Source organism: Anolis carolinensis, unplaced genomic scaffold, assembly GCF_035594765.1.
Source record: "Anolis carolinensis isolate JA03-04 unplaced genomic scaffold, rAnoCar3.1.pri scaffold_19, whole genome shotgun sequence".
Classification (NCBI taxonomy): domain Eukaryota; kingdom Metazoa; phylum Chordata; class Lepidosauria; order Squamata; family Dactyloidae; genus Anolis; species Anolis carolinensis.
The window spans coordinates 3,357,699-3,382,820 of NW_026943829.1; the positions used below are offsets into that span (position 1 = coordinate 3,357,699).

The window sequence follows — 25,122 nt, forward strand, 5'->3', positions numbered from 1 at the left end:
CACACACCCAAATCACACACATACAGATGCATTCAAGAAAACACTATTTTAGAAGGGGTAGAAAATACCCGTATTTACTTTTTGAATACATTTCTTTTCAAAGTTAAATCGAACAACATCTACAACAGCATAGCATGTGACCACCTTCTTTGTGCACAGCTTGTCTAGCAAATAGTTAAATCCACCAAATCACTCCTTGGTCTTGGTCTCCTATATTCATATTACCCTTCCTTTTGTCCCGCTGATGGTGAGATGTCCTCTAAATTTTAGAATTAAGCATGGGTAGCTTTTAGGTTAAACATGATACAGAAATAATCAACATTGGACTTTTTTGTGGGGTGGGTTTACTTTAATTTTAACATTATAGTCCTGAAAATGTTGCTCCTCTATTAGCTGACCAGGTTATGATATTTCTGTGCTACTCTTTATAATGTTTTCCAGTAAGGTTTTCTTCTTCCTTTTTACCTTCATCAAGTCCAAGATTATATCAAGGGATATACACCTCACAATATTCAAAATGTCCACCAAATGTTAGGTTTTCCATCTCCCTCTGTCTTTCCTTTGGATCTCATTACATATTTTAAATCTGGCCATCTTTTCTTGTTTTGACTGAGAGATAAGCCTCTCTGAAAGACCTTTACACTATAAATATATGTTCAGTCTAAAGTGGAAGAAGATAGGAGCTCTTTTTCTCAAGTTGCTACTGAGGTGTCACTATTTTTCTTTCAAGCTTTGTCAGTTCCCTGTCCTCCTCCCTCTTTTTTAATGTGGGTGTAGATCCAGAAACACAGTCCTCTTGAGAATGAGAAACTTTTAGTCTTTATGAAGTCAGAAGTTGCTGACAGAATAATAAGAATCATAGAATAGTAGAAATACATTGTTCATTATGTTTGGCTGGTATTTGCAAATATTTGTTTCAAACATCTAATTTAGAAAAGCAGGGAAATGGAAAGAAGCAGGAAGACTATGAGAAGTGGCATGAATAAGCTAAGATGTGTGGAAGCATCTTCAGTTTAGAGTAGGGATGTGCATGACTTTGTTTCACAATACAGGATTTGAGGAAATTCAGTGATCCGGCAGCAGGACCTTTCTTCACTGAAATGCTTGAGATCAGACATTTTTCAAATTTCAGGTTTTAGGGGATTAGGTATCACTTGTGTTTGCAAATAGACAATGAACGAGGGAAAGGAGGAAGTCGTATGGCCAGCATCCACTGACTTTTTCCACCCGTTTAGAAAAGTATCTGGGAAAGAAAATCCCCCTCAAAGCCTTTTTCATTACCTCTGAGCAGCATCACACAATACTTACCCTTGCTCCATGTGGCTATTCCAGGAAGCCTGGCTTGCTATGCACCATCTTTTGTCAGACACAAAGTGAGCACAAAAATGTCTGGGATGTTTGCTTTTTACAGGAGTTTTGTGTAAGTGGAGTTCTCTCCCTTTCCCCTTGTCTATTTTATTTTTTGAGGAAAATGTCAGCAGCCCCAGTTGTTGTGACAAGTCCCCTTTCTCCAAAAGCAGAAGTGGGTGTCTTGTGACAAAAAGGTGATTTTTTTTTTTTGGAGGGGGGATAGTTTGAAGTTCTGGATAAAGGAGACTCAACCCATAATTTGTTGGCTTCTGGGAGAGGGGTAAGAAATAGAGATATCTGGGATTTACCTGATCCACCCGTTTTAGTTGGAGTCTCATCCAATTATTGTGTCAATTACTCTCACTAAGGACAATTCTGCATAGACACTATCATATGGTTCAAAGCCAGCTCAAGGGTGGGGTGTTCACAAAATGTATACCCCAATGTGTGCTGCAATGTGCATTAAGTCATGAACAGAATACTGGGAAAGTCCAGAACTAGCCATAACATATGCTGCAGAAAATCAGAGTATGTTCCATGCAGGGCTTGAAACCAGCTTATCCCTAGCAGACGTGGGTATGCACATAATTTTGGGAAAAGGCATGCAGAACCTTTTGGTAAAAACACATAGCCTTTTTGGAAAGACATGACTTCCAGAGAAAAGCTAAAAACACATTTGAGTGAATCTTCCCTTTAGTGATAAATATCCGATAAAATTCAAGCAAGGCAATGTAGTTTCAGTCTAATAACTGAAGCCAGGCATGTAGCCGGGGGGGGGGGGGGGGGGGCTGAGGGGCTTCAGACCCCCCCCCCCCCAAAAAAATTCTCAGGGTGGTCCGCACGAAGGCCTTACTGGTATTATTTAAACTGTTACGTTTATTCATATCATGATCTGACCACCATGCTCAATATATCCCATATGCATGGGGGTATTGGGATAATGATACAAAAGGTTTGCTAGGGTAGATCCTCTCTCACTCAGACTCACCCCCCCCCCCCCCCAAAAAAAATCAAAATCCTGGCTACAAGCCTGACTGAAGCTATTGTCTCTGATCTGTTAGGAACAGAGATATGTTTATTCACAAAATTATAGAAGAGTTTCAAAAGTGGTATTTTAGTTGCCCCAAAAATCTACTCTCCCTTAAAACATCTTGGTTTAAATCATTCTAGAGGCAAAATAAAGCAGTCTTTGTTAAATTAAAATAGTTGGTTTACTTACAAACTTCATGTATTCAGCAGACAGGTATATTACTTATCAATTCAGTTACAAATAGATTTGAAGTAGTTTTTCTGAGTAGACAATGCAAGGCATCTTTCTTAGAATCAACAGTCCAAAGTGTAAAGCATCTCTCAGAGTCTAATGCAGTCTGTACAGTCTGAGAGTTTAATGGTGTCTCATGTTGTCTGAGAATCTAATTGCATCTGTCCTCTAAAATGGAGTCTCGGGTCTGAATAGTCCCAGTTCTGATCACATGATCTGCAGCCCCTCCCACAAGAGTTAAGGTAAAACTGCATACCAGTACATAGATATACAATACAGCAAGCAATCTGAATTATATACATAACAAATTACAAGCACAGGAGGCTATTTCCAACACATATGCACATCTCAGTGGACTGGTTAAGAAAAAAAAATTCAGTGGCTATCTAGACATAGTTAATTACTGCAATTTCTGGGTTCAGTTCTGATCCTTAATAGGGGATACTGTGGCCACAATCACAGCCTCAAATGAAGGATTCCTGGGGTGTTTGCATAGGCACTACATAATAAAACTGGTTAATTTTAATCAATTTTTAAACTGGATTATAGGGTCTGTGTAGAACTGCTGTTTGAATACTTGAGATATCTAATCTTTTGAGAATATTGACACAAACAGATACATTACATCTACAACAGGACTGGAAATGCCAAGACAGATACATTGGACCAGAGGAGAACCTGGTAGATTACCAATGGGGAGGGGAAGAAAGCAAAGCAAAGGAACTTGGTACAGTAGAGTCTCGCTTACCCAACCTTCACTTATCCAATGTTCTGTATTATCCAAGGCAGTCTGCCTTTTAATAGTCAGTGTTTTGTAGTCAATGTTTTCAATATATTGTAATGTTTTGGTGATAAATTTGTAAATACAGTAATTACTACATAACGTTAACATGTACTGAATTACTTTTTCTGTTGATTTGTTGTAAAGCAATGTTTTGGTGCTTAATTTGTAAAATCATAATGTAATTTGATGTTTAATAGACATTTCCGTAATCCTTCCAACATTTTCGCTTATCCAACATTCTGCTGGCCCATTTATGCTGGATAAGCGAGACTCTACTGTAGTTTTATGTGGTTCTGCTGGAGAGTTGGTAAAAGCTTAGGTGAAGAACACAGAACAGAACATAGTTATCTACTACAGGTGTAAAAAAAAAGGTAAAGGTTTCCCCTGACTTTAAGTCCAGTCATGTCTGACTCTGGGGGTTGGTGCTCATCTCCATTTCTAAGCCGAAGAGCCACCGTTGTCCGTAGACACCTCCAAGGTCATGTGGCTGGCATGACTGCATGGAGCGCCGTTACCTTTCCGCCGGAGCGGTACCTATTGGTTTACTCACATTTGCATGTTTTCAAACTGCTAGGTTGGCAGAAGCTGGAGCTAACAGCAGGCGCTCAAGCCGCTCCCGGGATTTGAACCTGGGATCTTTCGGTCTGCAAGTTCAGCAGCTCAGCGCTTTAACGCACTACGCCACCGAGGCTCCTTATACTAGAGGTGTACAATTCAGTAAAAAAAACATGCCATTTTTGGTGTCCAGTTTTCAACTGTCCCCTGTTCCATTTTTAGGTAACTTCCAGAGTTCTGAAGGGGTTTCTGTTTTAATATTGGAATGATTTGTCCATTGGTGCCAATGAGGACATTTTAGAGGCTTGTTTTCCCATCATATTTAGGCCTATCAGCGTGAAACTTGCTTCACTTATAGGCCACATCATCTACTGCAAGCCTGTTATGTTTCAGAACATTTCGCCAATACACTTTTTTTTATTTAAAAAAGTTTTTACTATAATTTTTTTTTAAAAAAATACAAAAGGGTGTTCTGGGAATTGCCAAACACATGCCACAATAGGGGAGGAGAATGGATAGACACAGTCAGCCAGGCCTCTGATTGGATGAGAAAGAAAGTGAAAAACACACAGAGAAAAAAACCCAACTTCCATCATTCCCCAGGAGGGAGCACAAGGCTCCTTTAATGCTTGCACCACACAAAGTGCTTCTGGGAAAGCAAGTTTCCATTTGCCTCCAGCAGGTGCACACATGGGGAGAAGGCCTATGGGAAGGAATGGAGGCACCTACTGGGAAAGAAAGCAAAGGAGGAGCTTCAGCTTTCCTGATTAGTGAGGCTGCCCTGCTCACACACTGCCACCTCCACCTCAGGTGCCACTCAGTCCCATTGGTCCCCATTATTAGCCCCCATTAGCTGAAAAGATTGCTGTGATTTGTACCAACGAAGGCTACAGCTGCCCTGCGTCAGGCTCGTTTTCATGCATTCAGCAACTGAATCCTCCAAATCATTTGAATTCGGTACACAAAAACAAATTGTGCACACCCCTATTATCTACCTGCTTTTGTGATTCCAAAAAGTTAACACATGTCTTGATTCCAAAAATTCATTTAAATTGCTACATTGAAATAAAATATATCCACATGCTCATGCATGTGAATTTTCATGCATGTTTTAGAAGAAAACCTATTAATATCAAATAGGATGGATACACATATGAGATGTCCAAGTGACAGGGAACAGACCTAGACTGACATCTTTTACATTAGTGTTGCTTATATGTATATTTTAAAACTCAGCAAGATACTATGATCAAGAGATGAATCATGACAGGTCAAAAGATGGCAAATGACTTGCAAAAATCAGCAAAACTGTCACTACTGAAGGTCATGCATAACTGACTTGTCGGAAGTAGATTTTGACAAGGGCATTGGAAGTAAGGGTATTGGTCATGTTAGACTTTTCTTTGTACATGACACTGAACTCCTTTATAGTACATGCAAAAATCACATTCCAGGTCATGTGTTAGAATGCTATGTAGCACACAGTTGCCATATGTGTATGAATGTATTCAACACTGGAAAGAGAAAGAGGATGTTTGAAACCATATTAAAAACATATGGATTATATTGCAATTTTCTTGCCCACCCACCACTTTGGGGAAGTTTCAGGATAATAGCCTCTACATTCAATAGTAGGTATATAGGAAAGGATGCCTGTTTCCCTACAACAGTGTTACAAATATCAGCAATGTATTGTAACTTGAAAATTCAGTGATATTGCAATTTGCCAATTTGTCAGTTTCTAGCTTCCTATCTATCCAGTCATCTATCAATGGCATACACGTGCATGCATGCTTACACACACATGAGAACAGTCAATTCTTTCAAATCTATCTTGGCAAGCCAGTTAAAATGTTAACTATTAAACCAAAGCATTTAGGGTTAAAACAATATGGGCTGATTGGAACACACTGCAATAAGGAGTTGTGAACATGTGAAATGAAGCCTGCGTTTCTGTCTAGCCATGAGCAAGAAAATGGCTGGTGCACTAAGACTGTGTCATTTCCTGTAATTGTCAAATGAGGTGCAACTAGGGAAATGTGCCAAAAGCAGAAATCTCAGAGGAAATCAAGCACAAGGTCCAATAATGTGTGTGTTCCTTTTCTACTTGAGACATGGATCTAGAATATTTTAAAGCAGATTTCCTTTTTTCATCCCTACTCATCACCGAATGTAAGTGGCTTTATCATAATATACAGTATTTATAAAATACAGCTCTACATTAAGTAGAGATGAGATAAATGTATAGATGCATGAGGAACATTTCTAAAGAATTTTAATAAGATCCAAAAGACCTCTTTTCTTGTTAATTAGTTGCATAATTCTGGTGAAAGAAAACAGAGGGTAATTTCCACATTAAGGTTTGTTTTCTCTCATGATACCTGATTATTTGTTGTATAGCACTGACCATTTCAGAAATAGTTAGTTTTCTAAAGTAGAGCAAATCTACATGCGCATGAAAACCTGGGCTCACCATGAGTTGATTCCTGGCTGCTTTCATGAGCTTCTTGTACTTCTGATAAATATACCAGATTAAACAGGCAAAGTCAGGGTATACTCCAAAGCTTTCTGGGAACTCCGGAGTATCCCACAACTTCAGGGCAGTATAGACAGCTGGATTGAATCTCATTTGGACCAGCCTGATGTTCAGATGGGACACTGACACCATAACTTTTGCCTGTGCTTATTAGAGTTAGAAAAAGGGGAGGGATTATTCTTGCAGATGGCAACAGCTCTATCAACAGAGAAACCCACATGACCAGAAAGAAGATGGGAAGCTTAGCCCTGACCTTCCTGGTTGTGTAGGCACATTTTGCTGATGTCAGAATTGGGCACCTGTGACAGCAATGAGCATGCATGGAACTCTGCAATTGGTTGGGGTGGGTGACATAGAAGGGGAGGTGATGGTCCAGCAAGGCCAGTGTGGTCTCAGCGGTTCAAATAGTCTGAAAGAGAATAAGGCTGAAATAACAGCTAGGATAAGGGAGAGGCGAATGACTGAAGTTTGTCTAACTACTCCGAACTCCAAAGTCAAAAGTGATCCCCTTCTCATATACACCAAGTATGCTTATGAAGAGAGTGGCAGAAATTTGTTTTGTACTCATTCTTTCACACATGTGCAACTTTAACATTTCTGATTTGATGTTACTGTAGTGCGATTTCTGAAAATAACAGAGTTTCCCCCCATTTTCTTTTACTACATGATCCTAGCCAATCATGCAGGTCATATTGCTGCTGCTGTTGTTTTTAACTTTTTTTATACCTTGCTTTTATCCTCAGGGGAACTTAAGGTGGCTAACAATTCCATGCTTTAGTCAAGTTTTTAAAAGTGCAATACAAAAGTTTTAAAAAACTCAATTTAATAGTAGGTAAAGGTAAAGGTTTCCCCTGACGTTAAGTCCAGTCATGACCGACTCTGGGGGTTGGTGCTCATCTCCATTTCTAAGCCGAAGAGCCGTTATTGTCCTTAGACACCTCCAAGGTCATGTGGCCAGCATGACTGCATGGAGCGCCGTTACCTTCCCGCCAGAGCAGTGCCTATTGATCTACTCACATTGGCATGTTTTTGAACTGCTAGGTTGGCAGAAGCTAGAGCAACAGCGGGTGCTCACTCCGCTCCCCGGATTTGAACCTGGGACCTTTTGGACCGCAAGTTCAGCAGCTCAGCGCTTTTACACATTGAGCCACCGGAGGCACCCGGAGTACATTTTGTTAAAAACAGATTAAAACATAATACACTTAATGATGCTCCATGCAGTCATGCTGGCCACATGATCTTGGAGGCATCTACAGACAATGCCAGCTCTTTGGCTTAGAAATGGAGATGAGCACCAACCCCCAGAGTCGGACACGGCTAGATTTAATATCAGGGGACTTTTACCTTTACCTTTTACACTTAAAATAGCTTTTAAAACTCACTCCCCCCCCCCACACACACACACACATACAATCCCAACCACAACCTCCCCAAAGCCTGCTGATATTGCAATAACATAACTGGGACAGGCAATCTTTTTAAGCTATGAGTACGTCTATGCAATAGTGTACACATTGCCTTGCCACAGAGGTTGTTATAATGCACATATAGCTGAATAATGGATGACAAAATGGGAATGGTAGTACATTTGATAGTACAGTGAGGCCACGTTACCTCTCCTCACTTCTCTTAACATTTTCTGCTGTCTCTCTTCCTACACAAAATAAATATAAGAGGGATGCAAAAATATTCAATATTGCTTCATTGTTTAAGTTCTGGATGATGATACACTTTTCAAAAGAAGTAAGAATGCTTTTTACTAGCTTTAAGTTGCTCTCTGAAACACATTTTATAAAGAAAATGTTATTTACCTGAAGTTCTATGCTATTCTATGCTATGGTATTCAGGCCCCAAAGGAAATCCTACAGAAAATCCTAAATCACTGGGTCCAGTGCAAGGCAACGAGGACTCCGTTCCCCTTTCTCCAACTTAGTCATAGAATTAGAAGGGCCCCCAAAGGTCATCTAGCCCAGCTCAGGATCTCCAAGCATCCCCAAATGTGTCGGACTACAGTTCCCATCTCCTGATATTGACACTCCCATCTCCGAGGGATTATTATTATTATATTCATTTATAACCTGTCATAGAATCATAGAATAGTAGAGTTGAAAGAGACCTCATGGGCCATCTAGTCCAACCCCCCGCTAAGACGCAGGAAATCTCATTCAAAGCACCCCCGACAGATGGCCATCCAGCCTCTGCTTAAAAGCCTCCAAAGAAGGAGCCTCCACCACAGTCCTTCTCCTACTAATGAAGCTATTGCCTCTGAAGGATTATTATTATTATTATTATTATTATTATTATTATTATTATTATTATATTCATGTATATCCTAGCCTTTTCCTAATAATAATATTCTCACCTTTGAAGGATGGTGATGATGATGATTTATTTACTTACCATATTTATATCCCGCCTTTCTCTATTATTATTATTATTATTATTATTATTATTTTCATGTATATCCTAGCCTTTTCCTAATAATAATATTCTCACCTTTGAAGAACGACGACGATTTATTTACCATATTTATATCCCACCTTTCTCTACCCCAAGGGGGCTCAATAATAATAATAATAATAATAATGTAATAATAATCATATTCATGTATATCCTACCCTTCTCCTAATACTAAGACTCTCACCTCCGAAGGATGATGATGATATTATTATTATATTAATAATTTTCATTATTATTCTTATCTTCATTCCCATCATCCCCAGCACATTTGAGGGGATAGGCCAGTTTTAATAATGATGATGATGATGATGGAGAGGTGGGTAAGAAATAAATAAATAAATAAATAAATAAATAATAATAATAATAATAATAATAATAATTTTATTATGACACAGCAATTGGATAAATTCCTCTCCTTGTAATTAGGACTTTATTTTTCTTTTCTTTTTGTTGTGTCAACCTAGAGGCGTGGATGATGGGTTGTGTTGTCAAATTTCAAGGTTGGGGGGCCTGTAGTTTTGTTGTTTGGTCCGCTGCCCTGATGCCATTACTCTTTTATATATATAGATATAATCAATATTATTGTATTGTGTTATTATATTGTATTACATTACAATATTACTATCAATATTATATGTATATACATTAGATTATATTATTATAAATTATATTGTCCATTATATACAAAAAATACACACATATATACATATATACATATACATATACAGTAGAGTCTCACTTATCCAACGTTCTGGATTATCCAACGCATTTTTGTAGTCAATGTTTTCAATATATCATGATATTTTGGTGCTAAATTCATAAATACAGTAATTACTACATAGCATTACTGCGTATTGAACTACTTTTTATGCCAAATTTGTTGTCTAACATGATGTTTTGGTGCTTAATTTGTTAAATCATAACCTAATTTGATGTTTAATAGGCTTTTCCTTAATGCCTCCTTATTATCCAACATATTCGCTTATCCAACATTCTGCCGGCCCGTTTATGTTGGATGAGCGAGACTCTACTGTATTATAAATTATATTGTCCATTATATACAAAATAATACACACACACACACACACACACACACACACACACACATATATATATATATATATATAAAATTTTCAGCATAGCATGTTATGGGTCTTAAGGCTGGAAATAAATCAGATTGGTAAAAAAAAATGCAATTACTGTATTATTCTACTCATTATTTCCTCTGGAAAGCTGTGTGAATTTTCAAAAATGTTGCCATGTGTTGTCAAAGGCTTTCATAGGTGGGTTGTTGTGAGTTTCTGGGCTGCCACCTCAAAAAGCAGGGCCAGCTAACACCTCCAAACACAGGATTCCCCCAGGCAGGAAGCAGCCAGGCCTTGAAACTGCAGGCCATTCAATGCTAATCAAGGTGGCAAATAACAGCATTCACATTTGCCTCCAACAGACAAGAGTTCTTTCTCCCACCCTGGGAGTTGCAGTCCAACCGCACCTGGAAGCCTGCATAAATTGCACTCAGTGAGCAAAGAAACTCAAGAGTTCAAATTTAATGACTGTTAACAAGAGATGCTTTTCTAATGGACAAGTAGGTAGATATGCATGAGATTTTTCTATAGTCCTGGCCTGTCAAGATCAAGGGTTCCTGGGCATGTGCAGATGCACCGCTATCTGCTTGTCTCTTTCAAAAAGTATGCAAAATTACTGTCATGAAGTGAGCTAGTACTTTCAGCAAGGAAAATAAATTATTTCAGGCTGCATCATGGAAATCTCATGCAGAAATTGTCTTCCCATAAATATATGTCCTGAACAATAGAAATAATCTCTAGCTTGTGTTATCGAAGGCTTTCGTGGCTTGCTGTGAGTCTTCCAGGCTGCATGGCCATGTTCCAGCAGCATTCTCTCCTGACGTTTCGCCTGCACCTGTGGCTAATGGCATCTTCAGAGGTTCTGCTGGCAGTGAAGCAAGTGGAGTGCATAAATGAAAGAAGCCTTGTCTGTTTGAAGCAAGTGTGGATGTTTTGCAATTAGCAGGCTTGAATAGCATTGAGTGGCCTTGCAAAGAAAGATAAAAACTTGGCTGTGGGATCAGGCTTTTAGTGAACAGGGCAGTGCAATAAACGATCTGGAAAATGTGGAATTGACTATGGAAAGGCTGGATTGTGACTATGGATGGCGTGATTTTAATTGTAATGTTTTTAAAAAGTTTAATAATGTCAGTTTTTAGTGTTATTTAATTTTAACGTCTGTATTATATGTTTTAAGGCATTGAATAGTTGCCTCCATGTAAGCCAACTTGAGTCCCCTTCGGAGCAGAGAAATGCGGGGTAGAAATAGAGCCAATAAATAATAAATAAAGTCAATCAGTGAGGGTATCTGCATACAGATAGCCTGGTCTCTATTGCCTGGAGGCATCCTTTGTCTGGGAGGTGTTAAAAGGCACTTGATTGCTTGCTGGGCGCTGGGCCTCCCAAACAGAGGATGCCTCCAGGCAACATCAGCCAGGCTAACCTTACACAGATACCCTCACTGATTGACTTTGCAGCTTCATGGCTACTCGTTGCTGTTCAAATGTGCTAATTGCAACATTCACTCTTGCTTCACACAGACAAGGATTCTTTCTCCCACCTTGGACATCATTCCACAGAAGATGCCTCCAGTCAATAGAGGCCAGGCTACCTCTATGCGGATTCTCTCACTGATTGACTTTGCAGCTTCGTTGCTACTCCGTGCTATTCAAGCTGGCTAATTGCAACATTCACTCTTGCTTCACACAGACAAGGATTCTTTGTCCCACCCTGGACATCGTTTCACAGGAGATGCCTCCAGGCAACAGAGGCCAGGCTACCTCACTGATTGACTTTGCAGCTTCGTTGCTACTCCGTGTTATTCAAGCTTGCCAATTGCAACATCCACCCTTGCTTCACACAGACAAAAGTTATTTCTCCCACCCTGGACATCGTTTCACAGAGGATGCCTCCAGGCAATAGAGGCCAGGCTACCTCGCTGATTGACTTTGCAGCTTTATGGCTACTCAGTGTTATTCAACCTTGCCAATTGTAACATCCACACTTGCTTCACACACACAAGGGTCCTTTCTCCCATCCTGAACATTATTCCACAGGGAATATCTACACTCCACTCTGAAGATGCCATTAGCCACAGGTGCAGGTGAAACGTCTCTCTCTCTCTGTACGGGATGCATGCCGGCCAACTGTCGCCGGCGCAGGATGGGGTCTTTGATGCAGAGATAGACATTGGGGTTCGGATTCCCACGGGGATTTTTTCTTTCTTCTTTTTTCTCCATCTTGGACATTGCGGTTCGGATCACAACGTCTTTGGAGATGAGATAGCAACTGTGAGGTCTGGTGTGTTGTGTTCCAGAAGCATTCTCTCCTGATGTTTTGCCCACATCTATGGCAGGCATCCGCAGAGGTTGTGAGGCCTGTTGGAAACGAGGCAAGAGGGGTTTGTATAGATCTCTATGGAATGATGTCCAGGGCGGGAGAGAGAAAGAACTCTGTCTGTTGGAAGTACGTGTGAATGTTGCAATTAATCACCTTGATTAGCATTGAACACAACCTACAAACTGTCTCCAGACCAACTAAGGAAGCCCAACAGTTGCTCCGTTCAGCAAAGGGCCGGAAAAGGGATCCTCTCTCCTCTGCAGAAGTCTACCATAATGCCATGCAGCTGCGGACAAGTCTACAGACAAGTCTATAGTAATAATAATAATAATAATAATAATAATAATAATAATATGCCTCAAGTACCACCTCCCAGCAGTAAAGAACTGGTGGGATCACAAACCTGCAAAAGTATTGGAAAATGAGCATGCAAAGATACTGTGGGACTTCCAAATCCAGACTGACAAAGTTCTGGAACACAACACACCAGACCTCACAGTTGTGTAAGAGAAAAAGGTTTGGATCATTGATGTCGCCATCCCAGGTGACAGTCGCATTGACGAAAAACAACAGGAAAAACTCAGCCGCTATCAGGATCTCAAGACTGAACTTCAAATACTCTGGCAGAAACCAGTGCAGGTGGTCCCGGTGGTGATCGGTACACTGGGTGTCGTGCCAAAAGATCTCAGCCGGCATTTGGAAACAATAGACATTGACAAAATTACGATCTGCCAACTGCAAAAGGCCACCCTGCTGGGATCTGCACGCATCATCCGAAAATACATCACACAGTCCTAGACACTTGGGAAGTGTTCGACTTGTGATTTTGTGATACGAAATCCAGCATGTCTATCTTGTTTGCTATGTCATAATAATAATAATAATAATAATAATAATAATAATAATAATAATAATACATCACACAGTCCTAGATACTTGGGAAGTGTTCGACTTGTGATTCTGTGATATGAAATCCACCATATCTGTTTGCTGTGTCATAATAAAATAATAATAATAATAATAATAATCCTGTAATAATACTGTATTCACATAATGATTTTGTGAAATGAAATCCAGCATATCTATCTTGTTTGCTGTGTCATATAATAATAATAATAATAATAATAATAATAATAATAATAATAATAATAATAATGTTCAGGGTGTCGACGCACCCTTTGAGCAGCTTGGCTTTGGGGGATGGAGGCCAATGCCTGCAAAATACCTTCAAGTAAGTTTTTCACATCCAATTAATTCTATCGTAAGCTATTTCTTAGGGCTGCCGGCCTGGATAGCAAGCAAGCAAGCTGTTCCTGCCCAAGCTCAACTGGTTTTGCATTGGGTTCCTTTACGGTTTCAATAGTGCGGACGTATCAAAAAACCCATCTGAGCCAAAATGGCCTCCCGAATTCACGGCAAGTGATCAACCCTATATACTCCAGCCATTTCACATCTGTGCAATAAAAGTATAAATATTTCGACCTATGCATGTTTCTATCGTTCTGGAAAAGGTCCCACTTTGGTCCCTTTCCCCCAAAGACTAGACAGACCTTCCAATAGGTTAGGAAAGTGCCCTTTGGGGACTATAACTCCCCAAATCTTTCACCAATGCTCTGTATTCAGGCCCCAAAGGAAATCCTACAGAAAATCCTAAATCACTGGGTCCAGTGCAAGGCAACGAGGACTCCGTTCCCCTTTCTCCAACTTAGTCATAGAATTAGAAGGGCCCCCAAAGGTCATCTAGCCCAGCTCAGGATCTCCAAGCATCCCCAAATGTGTCGGACTACAGTTCCCATCTCCTGATATTGACACTCCCATCTCCGAGGGATTATTATTATTATATTCATTTATAACCTGTCATAGAATCATAGAATAGTAGAGTTGAAAGAGACCTCATGGGCCATCTAGTCCAACCCCCCGCTTCTTAAGATTGGCTCTGGATCTCATGGTGCCAGGGTGCAGTCTGTCCAGTGCCTTCCAAGTCACCCAGCCTTCTGTGTGCCCAGGAGTCACTCATTTGGTATGAGCCATGGATTGAGGTTCTGGGTATTAACTTGCCACTTTTGGACTGTCACTAGCTGAGATGTTCCTGTGAGTATCTCTGTAGATCTCAGAAAGCTGTTTCTTGATTTAAGGTGTTGCCTTGCTGGCTGATATCAGAACAGAGGACTAGCCAGAGATGTCAATGCCTTGGTCCTTTCATTATTGGCTGCTACTTCCCGGCAGATGTCAGGTGGTGCAATACAGGCTAAACAGTATAATTTCTCCAGTGGTGTAGGGCGTAGACATCCTGTTATAATGTGGCATGACTCATGAAAAGACACATCCACTGATTTAACATGGTGAGATGTATTCCACACTGGGCATGCGTATTCAGCAGCAGAATAGCAAAGCACAAGGCAGATGTCTTCACTAGGATAATTCAATCTGAATTATGGAGTCAATCTGAGTGCACATAACAATTCAGGGAGGAGGGAGTGACTAGTTCTTAGAATGCTACCCTCCCCCCAAACAGTCCTTGAGGCCTTAAAAAGAGACATATCCTTAATTTTTAGAATGCTGTGGTAACAGAAGAAGAATGGAACCATTCTAAGGCAGAACGATACTTTGAATTTGTTTTGAAATATCTTATGGACATAATGGAATGATCGCAGAGTTATCACTGAAACAGCTTCTTTGCTTAATTTTCCTAACTTGCCATATCCTGTGTAAACTAACGGAGGATGACGTCTGGATCAAAAGGAGGCTATTTTCAGGGAATCTTTCAAAATTAAAAATGGTTCTTGACTATTGGGACATTTTTCCATCTCGAGTCAAATGAGATCTAGGTATCTCAAGGTTCAAGTTTATTCATCACTAGCCAACCAGGCTCTTGCATGCAACCACAGAAACAAACCAATATCATACCCAGACATAAATGAATCAAAATAGTTGAACTGGCAACAAAAACATACAAAATAGATCTGACATAGTATCTTGTCACGTTAAAAGGTTCTCTCTTTGTCAGGCCTAAATTGACACACTTGGCCATTCAATATCTAGCAGCTAAGACAGTAAGTTCATTTCGTTAATTTATTCAAGGAGCATGACTTCTAAAAAAGTCTATTACTACAACAGTGATTTAATTTTACTCTGGCGCCCTCTGCTGAAGCAAATATTTAACAGTCTTTTTTAACTGGCCATAAATAGAAGAAAAAACTATGGCAAACACAGACTAAATTAGATTAGATTATATTATCTTGAGAATGTGGTTGCATCTCAAGATAATATAATTTATATATCATATCATAATTTTAGTTTATAAATTAAATACGGGTTTTTAAAATAAGGTATCTCAATATCTCAACACAAAATATTAATTACTTACGAAATGCTTCTCATTCAAACATTTGAGGCAAAAATAAACATAATACAAGAAAAATCTAACAAATATACCTATAACCAAAAAACAACTGCTAATCCCAGAATGCACCAATTAAAACAATGGGATCTTTATAAGACAAGTCTACTTTAGCAAACTAGTCATAGGTTTTAGGCCAGAGCTTTCTAACCTTCAGGTCAGCAGTTTAGCTGGCACAAGGGTTTAACCCATTGCACCACGTGGCTCCTAACCAAAGGTTAAAACAACCCCTTATAAAAGATACAGATGCGTACGTAAATTGTAATAACAAAATGGATGGGGACACAACAATAGCATGAAAACCTTTTATATATTTATATATATGATTTGTAATAAAATAACATACATTTTCAAGATTTTAGTTGTTTTGCACATCACACCCACCAACACACAGCCGCTGACACACTGTTGTGTTGCAACATACCATTTGGAAAACTGTTTTAGGACTGTAAACCCAGTTATGGAATGCCCATCTGCTCTGAAAAATTGCCATTATTAAGTTTTGTGATTAATTCTAATTCCTTGGGGATCATTTTTCTATTCAAATCCAGTTTATTATTGTTAAGCTGAAATACTTCCATTCATCTAGTGGCACTATGCCAGTCCCCTTGTCAAAACGCTTTTACAAGCTGTTATTACTCACAATAAGCCAATAAATCATTCACATATTGCTGTAAACAAAAATGAAAGCAAACACACAAATTATATCATTACTTTTCAAGTCCTGCGTTTATGTAACAGATAAAGGATTTAAATACATTTCAAGTTGCACAGAGTTTTTTGGATACTGTAGAATATCAACAGAGTAAAAGACAGTAACAGATTACGTTGTAGAGCTGGGAAATATCCTTTTTAGACTACAATTCCTGCAGTCCCTCTGGAGGTTCCTGGAACTTGTTGTTGCTGTTTTGTGCCTGTAAGTCATTTCTAACTTATGGCAACCCTAAGACAGGGTTGTTTTAGCTAGATTTGTTCAGAAAGGGTTTACCTTTGTTTTCCTCTGAGGCTGTGATTTGCTTTAGATCACTCTGTGGGTTTCCATGGCTGAAAGGGGATTTGAAGCACTGGTCTCCAGAGTCACAGTTCAATACAAAAACCACCACTCCACAGTGGAGAGAGGAAATAAATAAAACCAGCCATGTGTAACAGGAGTTCTACTTCCACAATTCTTCTCTCCTTCTCCCAGTCTGCTACCGAGCACAATTCAAAGTGCTGGCTTTAGCCTATAAAGACCTAAACGGTTTCGGTACCTATCTGAATGCATCTCCCTCTATGAACCATCACGGAGGTTAAGATCTTTTGGGGAGGCCTGCTCTCAGTCCCACTGCCTTCACAAGTACAACTGGTGGGGACGAGAGACAGGGCCTGCTCAGTGGTGGCCCCTCGGCTTTGGAACTCCCTCCCCAGTGACATTAAATCAGTGCCCTCCCTCTTGGCCTTCAAAAAGAAAGCAAAGACATAGCTGTGGGACCAAGCCTTTGGTCAGTAAAGTGATGCAGTGCAAGAAATGAAGAGGGAATATTCGCAACTGACAAGTGGAATAGCTTTGGTTTACGATTTTGGATTATGTGATTCTAATGTTTATACTAAGTTTTAATTCTATGTCTTAATGTCTACATATTTGCTTATGTCTCATGCTTTAATATGGTTAATAGTTTTTAATTTCATAGAGATATGTTATAGTTTAGATATTGTGCTTTGGTTTTCACGTGTATGTTTGGCATTATTATGTTGGAAACCGCTTTGAGTCCCCACTGGGGTGAGAAAAGTGGTATAGAAATGCAATGAATCAATAAATAAAATACACACTTAGATCTAATCTAATGGTTCTCCTACACCTCTCTAGAACCCAGGGTTCCGTCCTGAGCCCGGTTTTGTTCAACATCTTTATTAACGACTTAGATGAAGGGTTAGAAGGCACGAAGTTTGCAGACGACACCAGACTGGGAGGGATAGTTAACACTCCAGAAGACAGGAGCAGAATTCAAAACGATCTTGACAGATTAGAGATATGTGCCGAAACTAACAAAATGAAGTTCAATAGGGACAAATGCAAGATACTTCCCTTAGGCAGAAAAAAATGAAATGCAAAAATACAGAATGGGGGACACCTGGCTCGACAGCAGTACCTGTGAAAAAGATCTTGGAGTCCTCATGGACAACAAGTTAAACATGAGCCTACAATGTGAAGCAGCGGTGAAAAAAGCTAATAGGATTTTGGCCTGCATAAATAGGGGTATACGTCTAGATCCAGGGAAGTCATGCTACCCCTCTAGTCTGCCTTGGTCAGACCACAATTCTGGGCACCGCAGATGAAGGGAGATGTTGGCAAGCTGGAAAGTGTCCAGAGGACGGCGACTAAAATGATTAAGGGTCTGAAGAACAATCCCTATGGGGAGCAGCTTAAAGAGCCGGGCATGTTTAGCCTGCAGAAGAGAAGGCTGAGAGGAGACATGATAGCCATGTACAAATATGTGAGGGGAAGCAATACGTGAGGAGGGAGCAAGCTTGTTTGCTGCTGCCCTGGAGACTAGGACGTGGAACAATGGCTTCAAACTACAGGAAAGGAGATTCCATCTGAACATTAGGAAGAACTTCCTCACTGTGAGAGCTGTTTGGCAGTGGAACTCTCTGCCCCGGACTGTGGTGGAGGCTCCTTCTTTAGAGGCTTTTAAGCAGAGGCTGGATGGCCATATGTCGGGGGTGCTTTGAATGAGATTTTCCTAGGTCTTGCAGGGAGTTGGACTGGATGGCCCGTGAGGTCTCTTCCAACTCTATGATTCTATGACTCTATGAACCTATATTGTAGGTGCAGAAGAAATGGATGCAGAACATTTCCTTTCCACTAATAGAATCAGTTATGTCTGCAGAAAACAAAAGCGGATCCTAGGCCGGGTTAGCTTGAGCTTTCATATGAGAAACACAAATGCTGTACCAAGATCACACCAACTAAAATGTTAATATTTCCCTTTTAGGAACTGATTAATACACAGCCAGAATGGAAAAAGAAATGGAAACAAATAAGTTGGAAAATGGATCCCATCTCCAGTTCTTTATGGAAAAAAAGACTCCACCCAAGATCAGCAAAACAGCAGTGATAAAAAGCCAGCTGAGGAAAAACTGTTCCTGTAGCAGGGAAAGAATGAAAAAAACAGTCATGGACTTTTTCCCTGTGTTACAGTGGCTTCCCAAATACAAGTGTAAAGAGTATATTTGGGGAGACATTATGTCAGGCTTGGTCATCGGAATCATTTTAGTGCCGCAAGCAATAGCCTACTCCCTGCTAGCAGGCCTGAAGCCAATATACAGTCTTTACACATCTTTCTTTGCCAACATTGTCTACTTTCTCATGGGCACCTCCAGACACGTTTCAGTGGGCATTTTCAGTTTATTAAGCTTAATGGTTGGACAAGTTGTTGACAGGGAACTGCTGTTGGCAGGGTTTGACCTCAACGATGATCCTCATGAGGTCACTGGTGGCAGAAATCCTTTGAATGTCACCGTTCACAATTTAACCCTCGGCACAATGAGCATGGAATGTGGGAAAGAATGGAGTCCTCGTGGACAACAAGTTAAACATGAGCCAACAATGTGATGCAGCAGCTAAAAAAGCCAACGGGATTCTGGCCTGCATCAATAGGGGAATAGCGTCTAGATCCAGGGAAGTCCTGCTCCCCCTCTATTCTGCCTTGGTCAGACCACACCTGGAATACTGTGTCCAGTTTTGGGCACCGCAGATGAAGGGAGATGCTGACAAGCTGGAAAGCGTCCAGAGGAGGGCAACTAAAATGATTAAGGGTCTGGAGAACAAGCCCTATGAGGAGAGGCTTAAAGAGCTGGGCATGTTTAGCCTGCAGAAGAGAAGGCTGAGAGGAGACATGATAGCCATGTACAAATATGTGAAGGGAAGTCATAGGGAGGAGGGAGCAAGCTTGTTTTCTGCTGCCCTGCAGACTAGGACACGGAACAATGGCTTCAAACTACAGGAAAGGAGATTCCACCTGAACATCAGGAAGAACTTCCTCACTGTGAGGGCTGTTCGACAGTGGAACTCTCTCCCCCGGGCTGTGGTGGAGGCTCCTTCCTTGGAGGCTTTTAAGCAGAGGCTGGATGGCCATCTGTCGGGGGTGCTTTGAATGCGATTTCCTGCTTCTTGGCAGGGGGTTGGACTGGATGGCCCATGAGGTCTCTTCCAACTCTACTATTCTATGATTCTATGATTCTATGCTATGCCATTGGGGTGGCTACAGCACTGACCTTCCTGGCTGGAGTTTATCAGGTAATGTCCTCCTCTACCACTTTCCAATACTTAGGCATTTGTTTATGTATGATGGTTTATATTTTACTTCTGAGAAAGAGGGTTTTTCAAGGTGGCAGTAGAGGAAAAGAAGAAAGAACTGCTGTTTCGTTTGTGTTTCTTTTTTTAAAAAAGGGATTTTTTTCCCATGTCAGGAGCAACCGGAGTTGCTTCTGGAGTGAGAGAATTGGCCGTCTGCAAGGACGTTGCCCAGGGGACGCCCAGATGTTTTGATGTTTTACCATCCTTGTGGGAGGCTTCTCTCATGTCCCCGCATGGAGCTGGAGCTGATAGAGGGAGCTCATCCGCGCTCTCCCCGGGTGGGATTCGAACCTGGCAGCCTTCAGGTCAGCAACCCAACCTTCAAGTCACGAGGCTTTTATCCCCTAGGCCACTGCAGGCTCCTGGCTAAAAAGGGGATTAGATTAGTGTAACTTATCATACATTCTTCTATGTATTTACGGCATATGATGCTAATAAACAATGATCTGGGAGAAGCTGCATCTTTATTTAGTGTACAATTAGCCCTCCATATCCATTGATTCTGTATCCATAGATTTCACCTGTCTCCACATTCCAAAAGGTAATGCTTGATTTTGCTATTTTAAACAAAGGGCACCATTTTATGATGCCGCTATATGCAGGGTGTTTGAAAAAGAACGCCCTAGTTTTAATGTACTTAAAACTAGGGAGTTCTTTTTCAAAACACCCTGTATAATCAGCAGCCAGATTACTAAGACTCCGTACAGGGAAAGAACCACTCCCATGTTACAGCAGCTCCACTGGCTGCTAGTCCACTTCCAGACTAAATACAAGTGCTGGTCGTTACCTATAAAGACCTAAATGGTTTGGGTCCAGGCTGTTTGTCTAATCACGTCTCCCTATATAGTCCATCTCTTGCACTGCGGTCAGCAGAGGAGGCCCTACTCTCAGTCCCACCCCCATCACAAGCGCGACTGGTGGGAACGAGAAAGGGGGCCTTCTCCATGACTGCTTCTTACCTCTGGAACTCCCTGCCCAAAGAAATAAAAATTGCCCCCACCCTCCTCTCCTTCAGGGAACTTTTGAAGACACACTTATGCACTTTAGCGTACAGAGAGGAGGAGGACTAGCATAATTTAATTAGCACTTTACAACTGCTACGGTCTATTTTAATCCACAATTAATACCAAGTTCTGTTTACATTTTAGTGGTTTAACTGTCTAATATATATGATTTTTTTGTGTAACTGTGTTTTTTGTGCAATCATGCTTTCTTTAATGTTTTTATGTTTTATTACTTTAATCTTAATTTTATTTACTGTTTATTATGCATTTTTGTTGTGTGATCTTAACGATAGTATTGAATGTATGCCTTTTATATGTATGTAAACCGCCCTGAGTCCCCATGGGGAGAGAGGGCAATCTAAAAATAAAGTATATTATTATTATTATTATTATTATTATTATTATTATTATTATTATTATTAGAAACGCAACAAGATGAGTCCACAGCAGACACTCTGCTTGCTGTTCTATTGGATCACATGTCGGACATTTCCCAAGTGTCTAGGACTGTGTGATGTATCGGCGAATAATGAGTGCAGATCCCAGTAACATGGCCTTCTGCAGCTGGCAGATAGTAATTTTGTCAGCGCCGATTGTGTTTAAGTGCAGGCCAAGGTCTTTAGACACTGCACCCAGTGCGTTGATCACCACTGGGACCACCTTGACTGGCTTGTGCCAGAGTCTTTGTAATTCGATCTTTGAATCCTATTATTATTTTTATTATTATTATTATTACAGTAGAGTCTCACTTATCCAACGTTCTGGATTATCCAACACATTTTTGTAGTCAATGTTTTCAATACATCGTGATATTTTGGTGCTAAATTCGTAAATACAGTAATTACTACATAGCATTACTGCGTATTGGTATCAACTAAGGGGTCCTGGAATCAAATCCTAGTGGATATCAAGGGCTCACTATGCAACAAACATTTGGTGGGAGGGAGAAGAAATTCAAGAAGGCATAAAGATAGGAGAGACATTCTGTTGTTACCCAATGTTTCTCTTTCCCACTTGTTCTTGTTTTTCTTCCAGGTTCTAATGGGAATCTTCCACTTGGGCTTTGTGTCGATGTATCTTTCAGAGCCAGTACTTGATGGCTTTGCAACGGGTGCTTCAGTAACCATTCTAACAGCTCAGGTTAAGTACCTTGTTGGCATCAAAATCCCTCGGGCCCAGGGATACGGTGTCTTAATCACCACCTGGGTTAATATTTTCAGCAACATTTCCCAGGCTAATGTCTGCGATGTGATCACAAGCACGATATGCATCACAGTGCTGGTCACTGCCAAGGAACTAGGGGACAGATATAAGGACAGGCTCAAGGTTCCTCTTCCTACAGAGCTGATAGTGATTGTGATGGCAACACTGGTTTCCCATTATGGACAGCTGAAGGAAATGTATGGCTCCAGTGTTTCAGGCGAAATCCCCACTGGATTTATTCCTCCCCAGGTGCCCAGCTTGACTCTCATGCAGAGAGTTGCTGTCGATGCCCTCCCTCTTGCCATCGTTGGCTTTGCCTTCACCATTTCACTCTCAGAAATGTTTGCCAAGAAATATGCCTACACGGTCAAGGCCAACCAGGAAATGTTTGCCATCGGCTTTTGCAACATCATCCCGGCTTTCTTCCACTGCTTTGCCACTAGTGCGGCCCTGGCAAAGAGCCTGGTCAAGGCATCGACAGGATGTCAGACACAGGTATCCAGCTTGGTGAGTGCTGTTGTGGTGCTTCTGGTGTTGCTTTTCTTTGCACCCCTCTTTTTCAGCTTGCAGAAGTGTGTCCTGGCATGCATTATCATTGTCAGCCTAAGAGGCGCCCTCAGGAAATTCAAAGACCTTCCGCAGCGATACCGCCTAGACCGAGTGGATGCCCTGGTGTGGTGTGTTACCATGCTCTCGTCTGCCTTGATCAGCACCGAAATGGGCCTTCTAGTTGGGGTTGTGTTTTCAATCCTGTGCATAATTGGCCGCACCCAGCGCCCTCATGCTGCCTTACTTGGGCAGATTGAGAATACTGTCTTCTATGAAGACGAGGAGGAATACACAAACCTCCTGCCTGTTCCAAGGGTGAAAATATTTCGCTTTGAAGCACCGCTTTATTATGCAAATAAAGATTTTTTCCTCAAGTGCCTCCACAACAAAACGGGGTTTGACCCTACGATTGAAATTGCCAGGAGAAAAAAGGCCAAGAAGAAAGGGCAGCCAAATTCTCACAAAGGACTTGAACATGGAGATACAGGTTTATCTCTTGTCACTAAACCCAGAGACATTCAGGCCATCATCATTGACTGCTCTTCCATTCCATTTTTGGACACAGCTGGTGTGAGCGCATTAAAAGAAACATTCAAAGACCACCAAGAATGGAAAGTCACGGTTCTTCTGGCTTGCTGCAGCCCCTGCGTGATAGCTTCCCTGGAAAGAGGGGGCTACTCAGCCAGTGCAAACAAAAACATGCATGAACTTGTGTTTCATAACATACACAGTGCTGTCCAATTTGTAAAAGAGAGGAAGACTACAGCAGACGATTCAGTTGTATAGCCCAGGGTCCCCATATTGTATCTTCAATAACCAGCAGTTGTGAGGATTCAGCATTCACTGCATTCATGTTGTGGCCTTCAAAATGTTCAGACTTAGGATCCTACTTGAATCTCAACATACACTATGGATCCTATTCTGTTTTTTAAATAACATTTTATAGGTACTCAGTGGTATAAACATAACATGAGATAATGTAATCGTAAAATGTAGGTACGATGAACTGTACAATACAAGTGGATCCAGTTTAGACATAATATGACATCATTGTTGAATGTTACAAGAATGTGCCAAGACTAGCCCATGACTAGTGTCCTCCTAGCTCTTCCCTTCCAACTTTTTGGTATCCAGAGTTCAGTACAGCAGTCCACGAGTTACAAACATCTCACTTACAAATGATTCTTATTTAAGAACAGGGGTGAAACAACAGGAAGTGAGAGACATCTACCCTCAGGAAGGGAAAATCATGCCTGGAAGAGTTATCATGGGGAAAGGGTGTCTCCACTGAAGATATTAACAATACTTGTTTCCACAACAAGCCATTTTTTTTTCAAAATCCAATTATTACAGGGACAGAAAGTGAGGGGAAGTCTTCTGAACAGGGCACAAACAGCAAAACAAACACCACTTTGTGATATCCAAAGTGTGTGTGTGTATATATGTGTGTGTGTATACACACACACACACACATATATATGGCTGAAGTTATATTTAAAAATGTACCTGTTCAGCTTAGGAACAATCCTATAGAATCTATTTTGTTTGTAACTTGGGGGCTGCCTCTATTAAATGAGCTGGAGCTTCTCTCCCCAGTGCTAAACAAATCAGTTTCTCTGTAGTTCCAAACCTAAGAAACTGTTGTTTAATCAAAGTACGGTCAGCCAAAACAAATCTGGATGAAAATATAGAATCTAATTGATTAATTCACCATAACCCATTTTTCTATTGCAATAGCATTCTTTCATGTTACAGCTGAGCCAGGCCACATTGTCCCAGTTCTCTTTTGAATAAAATGTATATCAGTTTTTTAAACTCTCTCGCTCCTGTGTGTATGTGCAGATCACTAAATCACTTGTTCCTTAATCAATTTCATCATGCAAGGTGATTTATACCTATGTACGCTGATGCGCATTATGAGATCTATTCCAGAGTAATAATAATAATAAACAACTTTATTTATACCCTGCCACCATCTCTTCGAAGGGACTCAGAGCACCTCACAGAAGCACTACAAGTGCTTCACATAAAATAAACAATAGATAAATATATAGACTATGACAACCTAAATTTACAACAGCAAACATACATAAAATGACACATAATAAAAAAATTAAAAATTCATAAAATGCAGCGGTGCCTGCAGATAAAACTGGCCTAGCAATCCAAGTGCTGGAGTGAAGCAATCACGAAGTCCACACGGCTAACCATTAAAATCTACTCAAGGTCAAAGGCCTGTCTAAAAAGCCATGTTTTTAGACTAGACCGAAAAGCCTG

At 40.7% G+C, this 25,122-nt stretch overlaps 1 protein-coding gene and 1 long non-coding RNA gene across 2 annotated transcripts in view; one reads left to right on the forward strand and one right to left on the reverse strand.

Annotated features, from left to right (window-relative positions):
- The window catches only part of LOC134294761 (uncharacterized), a 428,900-nt gene that overhangs the window by 307,772 nt on the left and 96,006 nt on the right, over nucleotides 1-25,122 (reverse strand). The window lies entirely within an intron of this gene.
- LOC134294743 (sulfate anion transporter 1-like) lies at nucleotides 17,412-24,660 on the forward strand. The gene is made up of 3 exons (XM_062966388.1): nucleotides 17,412-19,299; nucleotides 19,975-20,029; nucleotides 22,129-24,660. The coding sequence occupies exons 1-3, from the start codon at nucleotides 18,749-18,751 to the stop codon at nucleotides 23,629-23,631; spliced, it is 2,109 nt and encodes a 702-aa protein (XP_062822458.1). The 5' UTR covers nucleotides 17,412-18,748; the 3' UTR covers nucleotides 23,632-24,660.

Coding starts and splice junctions, on each gene's coding strand:
- LOC134294743 (XM_062966388.1), top strand. CDS start 18,749: ATGGAAAAAGAAATGGAAACAAATAAGTTGGAAAATGGATCCCATCTC. Junction 19,300..19,974: donor AGCATGGAATGTGGGAAAGA/ATGGAGTCCTCG, acceptor TTCTATGATTCT/ATGCTATGCCATTGGGGTGG. Junction 20,030..22,128: donor TCCTGGCTGGAGTTTATCAG/GTAATGTCCTCC, acceptor TTTTTCTTCCAG/GTTCTAATGGGAATCTTCCA.